Source organism: Schistocerca piceifrons, chromosome 2 (genome assembly GCF_021461385.2).
Source record: "Schistocerca piceifrons isolate TAMUIC-IGC-003096 chromosome 2, iqSchPice1.1, whole genome shotgun sequence".
Lineage (NCBI taxonomy): Eukaryota > Metazoa > Arthropoda > Insecta > Orthoptera > Acrididae > Schistocerca > Schistocerca piceifrons.
This window is the reverse complement of record NC_060139.1, coordinates 471,202,695-471,222,905: the sequence shown is the minus strand read 5'-3', so window position 1 is coordinate 471,222,905 and position 20,211 is coordinate 471,202,695. Positions and strand designations below refer to the sequence as shown.

Genomic DNA, 20,211 nt, shown 5'->3' with positions numbered 1-20,211 from the left:
AGGAACTATCCACTTCTACTTCACTACAGGATAAACTACTACTAACAGCGACAAACACGCCACCACCAGTTGCGTGCAATCTATCCTTTCTAAACACCGTCTGTGCCTTTGTAAAAATTTCGGCAGAATTTATCTGTGGCTTCAGCCATCTTTCTGTACCGATAACGATTTCAGCTTCGGTGCTTTCTATCAGTGCTTGAAGTTCTGGTACTTTACCAATGCAGCTTCGACAGTTAACAATTACAATACCGATTGCTGCTTGGCCCCCACATGTCCTGACTTGGCCCCGCACCCTTTGAGGCTGCTGCCCTTTCTGTACTTGCCCGAGGCCATCTAACCTAAAAAACCGCCCAGTCCACGCCACACAACCCCTGCTACCCATGTAGCCACTTGCTGCGTGTAGTGGACTCCTGACCTATTCAGCGGAACCCGAAGCCCCACCACCCTATGGCGCAAGTCGAGGAATCTGCAGCCCACGCGGTCGCAGAACCATCTCAGCCTCTGATTCAGACCCTCCATTTGACTCTGTAGCAAAGGTCCGCAGTCAGTCCTGTCGACGATGCTGCAGATGGTGAGCTCTGCTTTCATCCTGCTAGCGAGACTGGCAGTATTCACCAAATCAGATAGCCGCCAGAAGCCAGAGAGGATTTCCTCCGATCCATAGCGACACACATCACTGGTGCCGACATGAGTGACCACCTGCAGATGGGTGCACCCTGTACCCTTCATGGCATCCGGAAGGACCCTTTCCACATCTGGAATGACTCCCCCCTGTATGCACATGGAGTGCAAATTGGTTTTCTTCCCCTCTCTTGCTGCCATATCCCTAAGGGGCCCCATTACGTGCCTGACGTTGGAGCTCCCAACTACCAGGAAGCCCACCCTCTGCGACCGCCCGGATCTTGCAGACTAAGGGGCAACCTCTGGAACAGCACAAGCAGCCGTGTCCAACCGAAGATCAGTATCAGCCTGAGATAGAACCTGAAACCGGTTCGTCAGACAAACTGGAGAGGCCTTCCATTCAGCCCTCCGGAATGTCTTTCGCCCCCTGCCACACATCAAAATTAGTGTCCAAGGAATAGAAAAGCAACTGGAATCACTCAACAGAGGAAAGTCCACTGGACCTGACGGAATACCAATTCAATTCTACATAGAGTACGCGAAAGAACTTGCCCCCCTTCTAACAGCCATGTACCGCAAGTCTCTAGAGTAATGGAAGGTTCCAAATGATTGGAAAAGACCACAGGTAGTCCCAGTCTTCAAGAAGGGTCGTCGAGCTGATGCGCAAAATTATAGACCTATATCTCTGACGTCGATCTGTTGTAGAATTTTAGAACATGTTTTTTGCTCGCGTATCATGTCATTTTTGGAAAACCAGAATCTACTCTGTAGGAATCAGCATGGATTCCGGAAACAGCGATCGTGTGAGAACCAACTCGCTTTATTTGTTCATGAGACCCAGAAAATATTAGATACAGGCTCCCAGGTAGATGCTATTTTCCTTGACTTCCGGAAGGCGTTCGATACAGTTCCACACTGTTGCCTGATAAACAAAGTAAGAGCCTACGGAATATCAGACCAGCTGTGTGGCTGGGTTGAAGAGTTTTTAGCAAACAGAACACAGCATGTTGTTATCAATGGAGAGACGTCTACAGACGTTAAAGTAACCTCTGGCGTGCCACAGGGGAGTGTTATGGGACAATTGCTTTTCACAATATATATGAATGATCTAGTAGATAGTGTCAGAAGTTCCATGCGGCTTTTCGCGGATGATGCTGTAGTATACAGAGAAGTTGCAGCATTAGAAAATTGTAGCGAAATGCAGGAAGATCTGCAGTGGATAGGCACTTGGTGCAGGGAGTGGCAACTGACCCTTAACATAGACAAATGTAATCTATTGCGAATACATAGAAAGAAGGATCCTTTATTGTATGATTATATGATAGCGGAACAAACACTGGTAGCAGTTACTTCTGTAAAATATCTGGGAGTATGCGTGCGGAACGATTTGAAGTGGAATGATCATATAAAATTAATTGTTGGTAAGGCGGGTACCAGGTTGAGATTCATTGGGAGAGTCCTTAGAAAATGTAGTCCATCAACAAAGGAGGTGGCTTACAAAACACTCGTTCAACCTATACTTGAGTATTGCTCATCAGTGTGGGATCCGTACCAGATCGGGTTGACAGAGGAGATAGAGAAGATCCAAAGAAGAGCGGCGCGTTTCGTCACAGGGTTATTTGGTAACCGTTACGGAGATGTTTAGCAAACTCAAGTGGCAGACTCTGCAAGAGAGGCACTCTGCATTGGGGTGTAGCTTGCTGTCCAGGTTTCGAGAGGGTGCGTTTCTGGATGAGGTATCGAATATATTGCTTCCCCCTACTTATACCTCCTGAGGAGATCATGAATGTAAAATTAGAGAGATTCGAGCGCGTATGGAGGCTTTCAGACAATCATTCTTCCCGCGAACCATATGCGACTGGAACAGAACGTAACGTGCCCTCCGCCACACATCATTGAGTGGCTTGCGAAGTATAAATGTAGATGTAGATGTAAATTTCATGCCCTTCCTTCATACTGAGTCTTGCCCAAACAATCTCACATGGAGCTTCAGTATCTATCATGGCAGATTTGAGTTTTTTGTCTACTGTAACAAATATGACACCTACATTTCCCATTTGCCAATCCTTTCAAGATACACTCAGATATTCTCCAAAAACCTCACTGCTACCAGTTTCAGGTTTAGCCAGATTTCTGTAACTGGTATTATGTGAGCTTCACTGCTTTTCAGAAGTGCTTAAGAATTGGAAATTTGTGAATAATTGCCCCGGCAGTTAATCATTAGGAATACTCTAACCTGTGGGAGGCGTTTCTTTCAATCTTACACTGATACTTCTGGGTTTCCTACAGCTACCGTTATGTGGATTGGATCTAAAAAACCCTTGTGTGCACTCCGCACACAGTCAGCTACCTGAGAAGCAGCCTTTGATGTGTAGTGCACACCTGACCCATTTAGGGGCACCCTACAGTTCTGAACCTCTATGACACAAGTCCATGAAATTGCAGCGTAGTTTGTTACATAATCTTAAAAGTCTCTTGTTGAGGCCTTCCACTCGACTCAGGACCAAGGGGCGACGATCAGTTCTGGGGACAATGCTGCAAGTTGTGAACTTCATTGAAACTCCATGCGAAGTCTGTTCTTCCCAACATTCTCCTCCAGTCACTGGAATGATCCAAGTATGACCTTGGAGACCAGACAACATGCTTTGTTTGCTGCAGCATGCACCACAAGCTGCAGTTTGTTATATTAGATTGAAATTCAGCTTCTTGAGTTTCCTGTTTATGTTCTTGCATAACATTCTGCATAATTTTGTACACCATAAAATCAAAGATTCAGTTTTAAAGTGGTTTTCTGAAACAATTGTCCTTCATGTGAGATAATGTTTTGATAGCTTCATAACAGCTTAACTTCTTATCATAGCCTAACATAACGTCTGAATGCATTGTAAACACAAGAACAACTGAGGTGAAATTGGTGAGCTGTATATACAAACTATACATTCATGCCAGAACTTTCTAGGATGACTATTATGACTATTACCATGTGTTATATTGCATGCTATGTCATAATCTGCATTTCTTAATGTGCCTATGAAGCTACTGAGTGAGAAACTGAATCAAAGTCACCACATTTATTAAAAATACAGTAAACACAGTTCTGTTATGAAGGGTATTAACGTAAAACACACAAGTCCACCAATGACACTTAGACAAAAAGTCCTAAACAGAGTAGTTCCTTCATCCCAGAATATAAGCCAATTCAGAGGGCACTGGCTTCCAGTGCATCATCCAGGGAGTAGACACTCATAGACAATTGTAGAGCTCTTGATGACACTTGTGTACAACTTTGCTGATAACTTGAAGATTCACTGGCATTGGTCTGTGAAGCTCCCTGATGAGTGGAAGAATATTTTACACTCTAGTTCATTGTATGTGACTGGCATTGTAAAGTAGTGCAACCACTTTGTCACACTATGGCAGAGTTGGTGCCATCCGTGAGCCTGACTGGAACTATGTTGTTCTTATGTTTTTTATGTCTGTCAAGTGGGCAACCTTGTAAACATGACTGTATCACAGATGGTCATACTACTCCTTGTACACAGCAAAACCATTTTTTTTTTACTACAACAACTTTTTAAATAAGGCTTCTATTATGACAAAATAATACACTTTTGTTAATGACTATTTTGATGCTACAAAATAAAGGTTGTTATTCCTTAAATGATTTTAAATTTATGGTCAAAAAGAGCAGAGTATATGAATTTGTTTGCTTTATAACTTTAATGAATTTTCTTGTAACAAGAATTTTTTCACAGAAACCAATTACCATATTTTGATCAGGTAACCACACTTTACTTCTTGAATGATAAATTTCCATTGGCAGTGTTTTAATTAAATGCTTATAACTATAAAATTTGCATAATGCACATTTATCAGATAGTATAAAACAAAATTTAGAGTGAAAAGCATTTAAATAATGCTTTGTTTTTGTTTCTGAGAACCATTTCTGTTTTAAATAAATGATCAGATGATAAAACCTTTTGAGAAAACATTATTATTGTGTACTGTGCAAATCACTAACTAAATGAAATGTGAATGTTAATCTCTGCTAATTATAAATGAAATATTTACTTTGTGGCCAAATGTATTGCGTAATACAAAGACAATTATGTATCAGATGGTGATATAATGTGTGGTATCAAATACTTTATAGTTGGGAATTTGCCTACAACCTTACACCTTACAATCTACAATCTTTATTATTTATAAGGCTGATGTCTTTATAGAAGATGCTATATGCATTTTCTTTAACATCCTTGAATTTGTCCAAGTTGTAATATTTCGTTGTACTAGTAGCTGTTTTGAACTGAACTGTAATTGTATTTATTCTGCAATTCTGTCTTTCAAATGAATTTAGTCTAAAATGGAAAGAAAGCAGTTTCCCCGCTGTGACAATTTCTATTCCTAAACATAGTATATGTAAAACCTCTTTGGAATTTAAAATCCAGACTGGTAAGTTACTACTATATAGATCTGTTCCATGTAGACTCAGAAAGAAATGTAATGCAAAGTGGCCCCCAAATTTTTAATAAAAGTGAGATGCTTTGACTATCAGACTGCTCAACATTTATAATAGTTCTGCACAAAACATGTATTTGTTTGTAAACTTTTATTTATAGATATTTTGACCATTTGATGGAACAAAGTCCACAATTTAATAAGACAATTTCATGCTTGCATTTGGGCTATAGGTAGTCATTTAGATTGTTCCTGCGACTGCAGAAAAAAAGGCAAAATGGGACAAATATTCAAATACATATTTTAATTTTTTTGTATCTACTTATTACTGATGATGTAAGTCCCACAGATAAAACTCATGCCCTCAGCTGGAGGGGGGCAGAGGGGGAGGGGTGTTTCACTGAATACATTTAACACCTCAAATCATATATTTCTGTCAATTACTCATTTTTGTATGTTATTTTGTATAATGTTTTGGTCTCAGCTTTTTATAATTTGTCATTACAGGAAAAAAGGCCTCCAATTACCAGGCAAAGGGACCTTTCAAGAGTTACGTGATGCACTAGTGATAAAAGATCCAGTTGATCTGAAATATTTCTTACATCCCTTCCTCATATTTACTCCATATGTTGCGTAAGTATTTGCAAAGAAATATTTTGTATGTATGTACAGAAATTCTTGTTTGCTTTACTTTTGTGTACTCCATGGTTCAAAAAATTATTGAAAATTTTAAATGCTATCTGACTAACAGACCATTACTTACAGTAACAAAGAAATGATAACTCTGGCTGAACATTATTTCATCCAACATTTTGTACATATATGAAACAACAAATTGTGGATTCTGTGGAATTTGGCAAGAACTAACACAATGATCCATGGTAATAGTACATCAATCCCTACAAAGTTACAATCTTGTTCTGAATTGTCACATACTTCCTACACAGACCGTAGTGTCACAATGCTGCATTCTGTCTTCTTTACTCTTTTACAAATAATAGGTAGCTTTCTTCTACTTAGAGTTCACTATCATTGACAGTTTTGTTGATCTTGGAGATCAACATCAAAATTTTGAGAGCAGCATCTCTTGTGTTGAGAATCAGGAAAAGGATTTGGAGAAGTAAACTGTTAAAAAAAACCTCAAGCTTTAAAAATGTTTGAAAATGAAATGACTGTATGACATTGTTGGCTGAAAGACCCCATTTGGGTTTGTCTGGCATCCTGGTGAAAGTCTTTTTATTTTTTCTGCTTTGGCGACTTGCACATCTTTATAATGAAGATGAGTTGAAATGAGTAGGATAACACAAACACTCATTTCCCGAGTGAAGACATGGGAAGAAAATCTCCAACCCAGACAGGTTTCAAACCTGGGATCCCACCATCTAGAGGCACTAATGATAAGAGGACAGTAAATGTGTAATCAGCATGCTTCTACAAGCAGCAAAGTTGGTCAATTTTGTGAGGTAAGAGCACAGGTGGATGAAATTTCTAATTTGCTGCCTTGTGGAGGTACAAATTCCCAAACAGTTGGCTGACTCTATTCATTATTTGTATGTTTTGTTTGTTACACATATTTTTCAATTTGTTTTGCTTCTTGTTTGTTTCTGTACTAGTATTTTGTATTCATGTTTCAGGTATATGATATCATCCACTGACACTGTGATGGTTTCATCAAACCAGTCTTTCTTCATTAGATTCTGGCCTAAATGAGCCACACTCAATATATATTCATATTTTATGCTTAAAATGATCTTCAGTCAGGCAGCTAAAATGATACAGTACCAGGAATTAAAGCATACAATTCTCTTCTTTGCAAGGTTTTCATCAGGTCAAAAATTTTCTTTTAAATTTAATGGGTAGTTGTAGAAAACACGATTTCTTGAACACAAAGTTACTGATTTGTTTGGTCACTTTTGATATAATACTTCATACACCATGACTAAAAGAAGGGGGTCAGTTGATAAGACTTCCTTTTTCTAAACTTGAGGACAATAAAAAATTAAATTATGAATCCCTATACAAGTAACATTAATAATTCAACTTTTGTATTACATCAATAACATGATGTTTTAAACTTCCAGCAGTCCATTATAGGAGATTGGTCCCAGAGTTCACTAACACTAAGTGAATATTATTAAGTCAGAGCTGTGTATTCACACAATGATGTTTATTATGTGAACATAGTTCACAGTCAAAGTTCTCTATAACCACAGCCTTTGCCCATGTTTCTTCATTGTTGCCAATTTACTTTTGGAACACATTAAAAAAAAATACGAAAGTTGTTGGTCTCATCGGCCTACCTCAGCACCAACTCTCACTGAACTGGTCCTCTGTCACCTCTCAAAAATCAGTATACAAGGTGATCTGACAAATTGCAGGGACAGATCCCTGACTGGAAAAGAAGGAAAAAAGGTCCTATGGATGCATCATTGTCATGGTAGACGGCACTGATAAATGACAGTTCCTCTGACCACATACCATGTGTTCCTTGTCTCTCACAGACTGTGTAATTGATGCCGCATACTGTAAGCAGTCAAAGAGTCCAATATTCATTTTGGAAGAAAGCCGAGAGGATGTTTGTGTGTGTGTCCAAGGAGAAGGAAATGGTCAAGAGGCATAATGGCTGTATGAAAACAAGTACTCTCACAGACCTCAACCACATCACACAATATTTCAAGCCCTTTCTGGGTGTTTGTGTGATCATATATCCTTTCAGACAAATATGCAGGGAAGTGGCAGACTGTGCATACTCCAGATTTGAAGGACCAGGCTCTACTGCATACTGAGACGAAGCCTGGTACAAGCTCCAGCCAAGTGGCCCACCAGTATGGTGTGAGCCAAAGTATGATTATGTGTATTCTGCATGACAACTGCTACTATCCCTATCACCTGCAATGAGTGCAAGGATTATCAGCAGTGAATTTCCCTCTATGGGAAGGATTTTGTTGCTGGTTTTTGCACCTGAACATAACAATTATGGGATTTCTGTCATGAGTCCTCATTATTGACAAAGCAACTGTCACCAGAACTGGTATCATCAGTTTGCATAATCATCATCTGTGGGCCACAGACAATCCTTGGGGAATTGTTCAGGTGTCTCATCAGCATCAGTTCAGCATCAATGTGTGGGCAGGGATACTTGGTGACCACATACTTGGACCAGTTATTATTCCACAATGCCTCAACAGAGGAACATTCCTCGACTTCCTGTGGAATACTCTGCCTGGGCTGCTTGAGGGTGTGCCTTTGATAATATGATAGGTTATGTGTTTTCTGCATGAGGGAGCACTACCCCACTTGTGCATCACAGATCATCGGCACCTCAACATTTTCCCTGGATGTTGGATAGGATGTGAAGGCCATGTAGCATGGCCTGCTAGATCACCAGACTTAAGCCCCTGTATATTTACCTTTGCCCTCTAGTATGGCCTGCCAGATCACCAGACTTGAACCCCCTGTATTTTTACCTGTGGGGACCTGTGAAAAGTATTGTGCATGCTGAACCAGTTCCTGATGTGCAGACCCTACAGCAGCCTGTTCATGATGCCTGTGACGCTATTTGGAGAGAGGCCAGAATGTGCGAAAGAATGGGGCAATCAATTATACAGTGTGTGAACGCATGCATTGCTTTCCATGGAGGCCACTTTGAACGTCTGTTGTGACGTGGATATGATGCAGCTCTATGCTGTGTTGCAGGATGATACGTCGTCATTGCACGCACAACGTCCATTTCTGGACACATGGTCATGGGACCTTTTTTCCTTCATTTCCAGTCAGGAATCTGTCCCTGCAGTTTGTCAGTTTTATTAATGTTCACCCAGCATAAACATGCCTCTTCACACCACTTCAAGGATGTGAGGTCATTAAGGGATGTGAGACCACAAAAACAAAGCATAAATATGTACAAGGTTATTACAAATGATTGAAGCGATTGCACAGCTCTACAATACCTTTATTATTTGAGATATTTTCACAATGCTTTGCACACACATACAAAAACTCAAAAAGTTTTTTCAGGCATTCACAAATGTTCAATATGTGCCCCTTTAGTGATTCGGCAGTCATCAAGCCGATAATCAAGTTCCTCCCACACTCGGCGCAGCATGTCCCCATCAATGAGTTCGAAAGCATCGTTGACGCGAGCTCGCAGTTCTGGCACGTTTCTTGGTAGAGGACGTTTAAACACTGAATCTTTCACATAACCCCTCAGAAAGAAATCGCATGGGGTTAAGTTGGGAGAGCGTGGAGGCCATGACATGAATTGCTGATCATGATCTCCACCACGACCGATCCATCGGTTTTCCAATCTCCTGTTTAAGAAATGCCGAACATCATCATGATGGAAGTGCGGTGGAGCACCATCCTGTTGAAAGATGAAGTCAACGCTGTCGGTCTCCAGTTGTGGCATGAGCCAATTTTCCAGCATGTCCAGATACATGTGTCCTGTAACATTTTTTTCGCAGAAGAAAAAGGGGCCGTAAACTTTAAACCGTGAGACTGGTGTATTGCGAATTTGCTGCACGAATGCGTGAGGATTCTCTACCGCCCAGATTCGCACATTGTGTCTGTTCACTTCACCATTAAGAAAAAATGTTGCTTCATCACTGAAAACAAGTTTTGCACTGAACGCATCCTCTTCCATGAGCTGTTGCAACCGCGCCGAAAATTCAAAGCGTTTGACTTTGTCTTCGGGTGTCAGGGCTTGTAGCAATTGTAAACGGTAAGGCTTCTGCTTTAGCCTTTTCCGTAAGATTTTCCAAACCGTCGGCTGTGGTACATTTAGCTCCCTGCTTGTTTTATTCATCGACTTCCGTGGGCTACGCGTGAAACTTGCCCGCACGCATTCAACTGTTTCTTCACTCACTGCAGGCCGACCCGTTGATTTCCCCTTACGGAGGCGTCCAGAAGCTTTAAACTGTGCATACCATCGCCGAATGGAGTTGGCAGTTGGTGGATCTTTGTTGCACTTCGTCCTGAAGTGTCGTTGCACTGTTATGACTGACTGATGTGAGTGCATTTCAAGCACGACATACGCTTTCTCGGCTCCTGTCGCCATTTTGTCTCACTGCGCTCTTGAGCGCTCTGGCGGCAGAAACCTGAAGTGCGGCTTCAGCCAAACAAAACTTTATGAGTTTTTCTACATATTTGTAGTGTGTCGTGACCATATGTCAATGAATGGAGCTACAGTGAATTTATGAAATCGCTTCAATCATTTGTAATAGCCCTGTACTTCATAGTAGAAGTAAGCTTCCAGATGGCTAGTATAAATTTAGTTTTAAGATAAAATTTTTTATCATTTTTATATTAATCGTAATATCTATTACTATGGTAGCAACCATATTTGAGTCAACTGTTCCTTCCACAACTTGTTCTGTCATCTTAGCAAAATAAAATAAATTTAATTTTTATTAAATGTAAGGTGACCACAAAATTACTTGTAAAATGTCTCATCTTAAAGGAATTTTTGTGCTTCTTTCCAAAACTGGTCTTAGATTTTGTTAGTCTGTAATATTACCAAAGTGATGGAGAAATTCATATTATGATTAGTTTTTTATTAATATTAATTCACCTGATGCATTTGGATTACAATTGTATGTGTGAAATGCAATCTTTTGTCCTCTAGTATTGGTTTAATGAAATTTACTTATGAAAAAAGTCATTTAATGTAATTTCAGTATTGCATCACAACTTCTTCTGTTAATACATGACAAATTTTGGAATTAGCCAAAGGAGTGGGTCCCTCATGGGGGGGGGGGGGGGGAAATATATATATATATATATATATATATAAAAACAAAGATGAGGTGACTTACCGAACAAAAGCGCTGGCAGGTCGATAGACACACAAACAAACACAAACATACACACAAAATTCAAGCTTTCGCAACAAACTGTTGCCTCATCAGGAAAGAGGGAAGGAGAGGGGAAGACGAAAGGAAGTGGGTTTTAAGGGAGAGGGTAAGGAGTCATTCCAATCCCGGGAGCGGAAAGACTTACCTTAGGGGGAAAAAAGGACAGGTATACACTCGCACACACGCACATATCCATCCACACATACAGACACAAGCAGATATATATATATATATATATATATATATATATATATATTTTCAGATGTGTGTGAAATCTTATGGGACTTAACTGCTAAGGTCATCAGTCCCTAAGCTTACACACTACTTAACCTAAATTATCCTAAGGACAAACGCACACACCCATGCCCGAGGGAGGGCTCGAACCTCCGCCGGGACCAGCCGCACAGTCCATGACTGCAGCACCTTAGACCACTCAGCTAATCTCATGTGGCCCTCACGAAACCTATTATTCTATTATGTTCTGTAGATGTTATATGTCCTCCATTCAAGGTAGCAAAATATGAGGTGGTGGGTTTAACTGGTTTCCACATTCAAAATGTGGATTTCTTACATGTATCCTAAAATACAGTTTCATATGGATAAGAGCTCTGCCTGCTGGGCTCCTTCTTTAATGCTCTTTTGTAAGTATTGGAGATAAGCATATTACACTGTTCTATGGCACATATTCAGGGTGATTATAATTAAAGTTAACATTTCAAACCACTGTAAAAATAACACCACTGGCCAGATTGATGTCAAATTGCAACAGAACATTATCGGAGAAGGGGGAAAATGTGTGGCAGAAGAAAAAAATAATGTGAAAATTGATCAATAGAGGACACTGTATGTGTCAGAACACGTAAATGAAAACATATGTCATGTGGATGACCCATTGAAATTGGCATAAACACGCCGGGTACACAGCTTTTCCTCCTTTCGTGTCTGAGACGTTCGCCATGACTGTCTCAATGCAGGATCATGCTCTTCTTTGGAAAGCTGTATTACAAGAATGACGATTGTGCACACATTGCTCTGCAGAAGTTCCGGACACTGAAGGGTTTGGAAAAAGATGTTGGTCTGATGACTGCCATGGGTCTAGAGAAAATGATTCGGAAATTAGAAAAGACGTGTTCTTTTGGTGTGCAACCTGGTAGAGGGAAAAATGAATTGATTTGACATCAGTGGAAGCAGTGGCCATTGTAATGCAGAAGGAGACAAGTAGTGGTGTGCAAACATAAAGAGCATGGAGTATTGCCCGAACATTGGACATACCTGTCAGCATGGTGCGTAAAAACCTACGAAACATCCTTCTTTGCTATCCATTCAAAATTACCTATGTGCACAAGTTTCTTCCTGTAGACCTGCCAGCAAGAGAGACCTTTGCTTTAGAATCTCTTGCTCACATGGAAGTGGACAATGATCGGGCATGGAAGATTTTGTGGACAGATGAAGCCTACTTCCATCTGACAGGATACATCAATGCACAGAATTGTCAAATATGGGCAACAGAAAATCAACACACAAATCAACCAGTACCACTTCATACTGAAAAGGTCACTGTGTGGTGCTGGTTTACAGCACCATTTATCACAGGTGCTTTCGGTCCTGTTACCTGTACCATCACTGGTAAGTGCTATGGGTATCTTTTGCACAACCACATCATTGCAGCTCTCCAACAGCATAGATGTGTGGATGGGATCATTTTTATGCAAGGTGGCGCACCTCCACACATTGCATATCCAGTTAACAGCTATTGAAACTCAATTTTGGAAATGCTAGAATTATAAGCCGCCATTTCCCTACAGCCTGGGCATCCCAATCACCTGATCTTAACCCGTGTGACTTCTAGCTGTGGAGCTATCTGAAAGATGTTGTGTTCATTGTTCTGATTGAAAACTTAGCTGCACTGAAAGCACGCATTTCGCAACACATTCTAAACATGACCCTGGATACACTTTGATCAGTTGTGGTACATGCTGTTTCTTGATTTCAACTTGTTGCAGAAAATGGTAGACAGCATATTGAACATGTTTTGCGCCAGTCACACAGAAATTAATAATCCAATTTGATTTTGATTGCTGCTTTTTATGCAGTTTTTGGCACATCAGAACAATTAAAAACTGATGTGAGTGATGCTTTTTATGCTGTTTTTGGCCTCAGTACAATTAAAAACTGATTTTTCCCATCGGATGTGATATGACCCTTCTGTGGTGGATGGGCTTATGTAACTAACAGTCTCACACCTGTACACCCATGTTTAATGTCAAACGCACACCTTGTTGTATGATTCATTTATCATTTGTAGTTGACCACTATTAAATTATGGTACTTACAGTGCCATCTATTGCTACATTTTATAACTATTTATTTTTCTTCTGCCATATGTTTTCCCCCATCTCCGAGAATATTCCGTTACATTTTGACATAATCCTGACCAGTGGTGTTATTTCTATAGTGGTTTGAAAGTTTAACTTTAATTATAATCACCCTGTATATCAAAATATGTCGCAGCAGCAAGACTCACACAGATGCCCAGAGGTGCCTCACATAGAGAGCATCCCAGGGTGCCCCTGAGAGCTACAACACCAAGAAGAATCACTTCTCGGCATTTGGCAAGATCAATGTGTAGACTGTTTTGTTTTTAAAAGAAAAAGGATCTACGGGAATAAGGAAAGGGTAGCTAGTTTATTTCAGTTTCTATAATAATATGTCACAGCACCAATAACTTTAATCTTGCTACAATTAAGAGCTCCTGTAAGCCATATGGACACAGAGTCTGACTCATTTATTTTATGACGATTCCTCATCCTGAGAACCAATGGCATTGTATGCATATAACAAGATGTATCTCTAACTCTGTCATGGACTTCATATATCTAAAATGTCCATAAGCAATAATTTCTCATCAGATAAGTCTCCAGCCCTGCTACAGTGTCTTCTTGAGGACCATGTACTACAGCCACAGTAACCCAACCATTACCATGTCCATTAGTGTCTGCGTTCATAAGTGTGATAAAATTCAATAAGTATCCGCAAAAGACTGAAGGGCCATGCAAAATCACTTGCGCACCTACTACATCTTTGCACTAATTGCAATATTATCAATAGCTGTATATACTGTAAGGTGGGAATGCCTTCTCCTCCTATAATTACACAACATCACTAGTCTGTGTCAATGCTGCTGCAAGTGCGACTGCTCGACGGCTGACGCCGTCTTAAGAAAACTGCTGCATTATTATAGGAGGAGAATACTTCACGCCTTACAGTATATATAGCTACTGATAATGTTGCTATTAGTATGAAGAATGGAGTAGGTGCCCAAGTGATTTTGCATGGCCCTAGGCAGTGTTGTGCCATTATTTCAAATATGTCTCATGAATAAAAAATAGAATTTATACAGTATCAATTTAAGTTAAGGTCAAAGGATGTGTTGCTAGTTCTCACAATTATCTCTGCTTCACTAAGCTGCAACTGATCACAAAATTATGTCACAAGCCACATCCTGAACCACCAACAAAAACATGAATCTGATAACGAAGGGAAGAATGGGAGATAAAAATTGTAGAAGGATACTGATACAGCAAGCAGCTCCACGTGGATGTAGGTTGCAGTAGTTATTCAGAAAGTAAGAGACTTACTTCACTATAAAAAAAGCTGCTCCCTCCTTAGTTAAGCACGTTACTACAGCATGTAATGCAGCTTTACAATGGGCAATACAATTTCCCATGTAGCTCAGAGAACTTTACAATTTCTGAATCTAGATATTCAGAGAAACTGAAGAAGAAGGAGTGGCTAATGAGACGTGTCTCTCTTCCTTTTTATCTTTTAAATTGGTAGGATATCCCAATATCTTGCTTTATGTTAGATAAGAGCTTGTTGAATATTTTACAATCCAAGCATGAATACCATCCTGAACTCTAGACAATGGTGCAAAGTCTACATGAAAATTATTTTTGTGTCTTGATTGTTGGCTGTGTGGATCAAAATTTAGCTGAAACTGATCTTTCTCATCAGCTGTGAAAATTATTAAGGGGTAAATGTATTGGGAAGTGAGTGTAAGAATTCCAAGATACTTAAAAAGGCAAAATGGTGGTTATCTTACAGCTCACTTCTGCTGAATAACCACTTTATTGTGAATTGTGTTTTATTCATCTCATGACATATATTTGCAATCCATTTAGTTTGCTTACAGGAGTCATGTCAAAAATTTATAATACAGTTACAATGATCTGCACATTAATAAATAATAGCACTACAGTAAATGATAACACTATAAGGAAATGTCTTGAAATATGTAACACATTGCATCCAGCTCAAATTTCCAGTTTGTCCTGCATGAATTCATCCACTGAATAATAACACTTAAGTGTCAGTGCCTCATATAGCTTTTTTTTAAGTGAACCTAAACTCATCCGCGTCAACTTTTTCCCTTTTAATTTATCACAAATTTTCACTCCCATGTATTGAGGTCCCTGGGCATACAATCTGAGGTGGTGGGTGGGAAGCATAAAATTTTCTCTGTTTCTAGTATTGCGTGAATGGACAAAATGGTTTCACTCAAATAATTCATGTCTGGTGTACAAAAATATAATAATCTCATATACGTATAAGAATGCAGAGTTAATATTTTAAGTTTTCTGAATAATGGTCAACATGGTTCTTTGTGATTGGCACTGCACATATTTCGAATGATTTTTTGGTGTATTTTTGATATGTAGAGTAGCAGATAGGCACAACAAAAAGAGTGTCATGCAAGTTAGCTCTTGGCTAAAAAGGCCCTTTCTGACTTAGACAAAACACACACACACACACACACACACACACACACACACACACACATACAGGCAAACACAACTCTCATGCAAATGACCACTGTTTCCAGATGTCAAGGCCAGACCAGGTCTTGCAAAAGTGTGTGTGTGTGTGTGTGTGTGTGTGTGTGTGTGTGTGTGTGTGTGTGTGTGCATGCTTTCTCTAATTCAGAAGAAGGCCTTTTCGGCTGAAAGCTGGCTCGTTTGACAACCTTCTTGTTGTGCCTATCTTTAGATGTGTTGCCCAAGAATGGAATTCCACAGGACAATAGGGACTGAAAATATGAAAAATAAGGCAGTTCTGTTGTCTTTGGTCCAATACAATGATAGATATCTCTCTCTCAATAGAACATCCACATTTGTTATGAACATTATTCATGACTGATAACATCTGCTACAGTTGTAAAGACAATTATTTTCCAAAAAAGGTGCTTTCCTTTTATTGGAAAATAATTTCTTTTACAACTCTAGCAAATGTTATCGATCATGAAGAGTGAGATGTACGTCTAAGGGGATAATATGCTGAACAGAGCTTCTGATTAGCTCATTTAAGTGTTGACTCCAGACTCCATTTTGGCTTGGAGTTCCTCTGTGTGTGTGTGTGTGTGTGTGTGTGTGTGTGTGTGTGTGTGTGTATCTGAGAGAGAGGATATTGCAGTCTGTAGCTGTGTCAAACTAGTTTTGTATGTATGTGAGCCACATATGTAATTACTGTAACAAATTTACTGTGCGTACTTACGTAAACTGTGTTATCTTTGCAATTTGCAAGTTTTCATTACATAGCATCATGACATCAAATACAGAGTGTTTCAAAACGAATATACAGGGTTTTAAGGCTTTGTAGCACATATCACATTCTCCTTGCAATTATAAATACTACACCAAATGAAAGAGAAACAAGCAGTTTTTCTTACACTTATTCAGTGTGAACACTGATCACACATCGAGTTGATCAGCGTGTCAGGAGTAACTGTTGCAATAACACTGTTTCTAAGGCCAGATAGATCAGCTGGTATCAGAAGCACATACACATGATCACGTCAGATCATGTGTGAACATGGAGATCATGCATAAATTGCTGTGTCAACCAGCCCCTTGTGCCCAATCCACCGGTCGGATACAATGCTGTTTAACCAGTCGCGTGCTAAGTTACGACAGTGAGACAGTGCACCATCTTGCTCCCAAATAAAGATGTGTTGTTCACCTTCTTCCCATTGAGGAATGGGCCATAGCTGTCGCACATCAAGGTAAGAAACATCATTTACAGTTGATTCACCATATAAGAAAGTTCAATAAACTTTCCACGGGGATATTTCTTGGGGCTAAACGTGAAAGACCCGCACTCGTTCAGCACATTTTTCAGTCACTCTTTGTCATTCCATGCTCTTCCCATTGTGCACAGCTATACAAACAAAACTGTTTGAGTTGTTCTTTTATTTGGTGTATTATTTATAATTGTAAGGTGAATGTAATATGTGCTACAAAGCCTTAAAAACTGTATATTCATTTTGAAACACTCTGTATTTGATGACATGGTGCTATGTAATGAACGTAATAAATTCTACAATGCCTTAAAACCTGTGTGTTCATTTTGAAACACCCTGTATAACATCATACTTGTTCAATATAATAGAGGGAAACATTCCACGTGGGAAAAATATATCTAAAAACAAGGATGATGTGACTTACCAAACGAAAGTGCTGGCAAGTCGATAGACACACAAACAAACACAAACACACACACAAAATTCAAGCTTTCACAACCAACGGTTGCTCCGTCAGGAAAGAGGGAAGGAGGGGGGAAAGACGAAAGGATGCGGGTTTTAAGGGAGAGGGTAAGGAGTCATTCCAATTCCGGGAGTGGAAAGACTTACCTTAGGGGGAAAAAAGGACGGGTATACACTCGCACACACACACATATCCATCTGTGTCTGTGTCTGTATATGTGTGGATGGATATGTGTGTGTGTGTGCGAGTGTATACCCGTCCTTTCTTCCCCCCTAAGGTAAGTCTTTCCACTCCCGGAATTGGAATGACTCCTTACCCTCTCCCTTAAAACCCACATCCTTTCGTCTTTCCCTCTCCTTCCCTCTTTCCTGACGAAGCAACCGTTGGTTGCGAAAGCTTGAATTTTGTGTGTGTGTTTGTGTTTGTTTGCGTGTCCATCATACTTGTTCAGTATCATAAAGCATTTTTGTACATCACCATGTGCACACCTTGCGCAAAAAATTATTCAGAGGACCAGTAAATAGATGAAAGAAAGCTATAATTTTGCCAAGCACATAATGGAACATAGGTTGCAGCAGAAAGTATGCAGGGTGTCCCAGGAGGAGTGGTCAATATTCAGGGATACAACAGGAATGATCATTCGAAGCAAAGAAGTCCAGTAAACATGTGCTCTTAAATGCATACCTTTAGAACACTTCTTCATCTTTGGTACTGTGAAACATGTCTCTTCTACTAAATTGGTGCTCATAACTTTTAAGGTATACATTTCAGAGCTCATGTTTATTATAGTTTTTTGCTTTGAATGATTGTTTCGTCATATCTGTGAATATTGACTATTCCTCCCGGGACACTCTGTGTTATGAAAATATGAACAGTAAGGAAAGTTCTGGCAAAATCCTGGTCCATTATTATGCCACTCCCTCCGCAAACACATTGTCCCATGGATCAGATCACTATGGAAGAATCAGGTGCAAGACATTCATCTACCCAGCACATCCTGCTATTGTCTTTGTCACAGACTTATGCTATCCGATCAGAGCAGGGCCACCTGTGAAAGCTGCCATGTCATATTCCAGCTCTGCTGCAATTTCTGCACAGCATGTTATGTAAGTTTGATCACCAACAAGCTGCCCACCACAATCAGTGGCAAACATCAATGTGTGATCAAGAACAGTATTGACCATCCAGTGGCACACTACTGAGAAAAAGCTCAATTTCTGTGGCTGCTTTACAACTTGTACCATCTGGATCCTTCTTTCCAGCACCAGCTTTTCTGAACCACACACATAATCTTCCTGCCCTCAATCTCTGCTAGCCCACTGCCTCCACACTCTTTACCCAACAGTTTCCCTTCCTTTGTTTTGTCATCCCCTTCCAGTCCACAACTCCATGTCATCTTAATCATGCGTCATATGAAATTACAGGTTCCAGTGCCCACATTTTGCACACCTAAACTATGCTCCTGCTTCGTCTTACTCTTCATTCCTATCCTGATTACCTCTGCCTTCCTCTGAGCTGCTAGCCAACAGGCCCCTCTTCCTGCTACCTGCCTTTTACTCCCTCTATTCACCCTATCTGACACAACCCCAACCTAGTCCACCTGTCAGTTTGAAATCTCAACGTTGTGTATATCCATTCATTGCACTGTAGAGCGTGTGTGTGTGTGTGTGTGTGTGTGTGTGTGTGTGTGTGTGTGTGTGTGTGTGTGTGTGTGTGATCAATAACCGAATGCTTCTGCTATTTGGTGAGTGGTCTCCATTACTCAAAATTATTCACAAAATGTGAGCAATGAAACAAATGCATCACAGCAGAAACACTTCAATGCTTATGTTATAGTTCCAGAAGAATTTAATTTGAGGAGGCCTATATTAACTAATGTAATCTGAAATTACTGAAGCTGTGGGAAGTGATCAGAAATATGAGACTCTGCTTATATTTGGCATTATGTAGTTTGTGTTTGACAGACATAGAAAATACATTTATCACAAAACAGGAAAATTCTAAGACATACTTGTTAAAATATGTTTGTTACTTTATGTAGCTCCTTAGGCAAACAATAATGTTCACAGTGGTGACCTTGATGCCATGGAGAGAATTGCATATGAATTCTGTGAAGATGAAGCCAAAAATGGAGTAACTTATGTTGAAGCACGATACTGTCCACACTTTTGGTTGGGCACAGAGGACTACCATGGGAAACTGAAAGGTAATTGTTGGAACTATTGACAAAGAAATCTGTGTTAATATTTAGATACAAAATTATCTTAATAGGTATATGCTTTATTACCAGTGTTTTGATACAGGCTACTAGAAGATAGTTTTAGAACCATGGCGAAGATTTCTTTCTTAGTATTTCCTTTTTCTTATAGCATTTTGTCAGATAGCTCATTTCTTAATTGTTCAAAAGTATTCACAGATATAACTTCATCTGGGAGTGTAGTATGTCTTTACTTTTGAAAATGTAACATCTCTAGGAAAATTACTTTTGTGCTATTGGTTTAACTCCTTGGTGAACTTTTCCAGGTGCATAGATTTAAATAGGTTTACTTCTTATATTTAGTATTTTCTTACATGATACTTATCATTAATTTCCAATACAGGACAAGTCCCACTTGTGTGTATGTAGTTGAAAGAGATAGACATCAGCAGTGAGTATAAAGATGAGTTTCAAATGGTGAGAGGAAGTTTCTGAACTGAATAAAACACTATCCAGGTTCTGAACTAACTAATTCACTTCTAAA

The 20,211-nt window shown here is 39.7% G+C and overlaps 1 protein-coding gene across 1 annotated transcript in view; it reads left to right on the top strand.

Annotated features, from left to right (window-relative positions):
- Window positions 1–20,211, top strand: part of LOC124776953 (adenosine deaminase-like) — a 163,707-nt gene that overhangs the window by 113,361 nt on the left and 30,135 nt on the right. Inside the window, exons 3-4 of the mRNA XM_047252185.1 lie at window positions 5,587–5,712; window positions 19,540–19,676. Coding sequence (XP_047108141.1) covers window positions 5,587–5,712; window positions 19,540–19,676 — 263 coding nt within the window. The remainder of the gene's footprint in view (window positions 1–5,586; window positions 5,713–19,539; window positions 19,677–20,211) is intronic.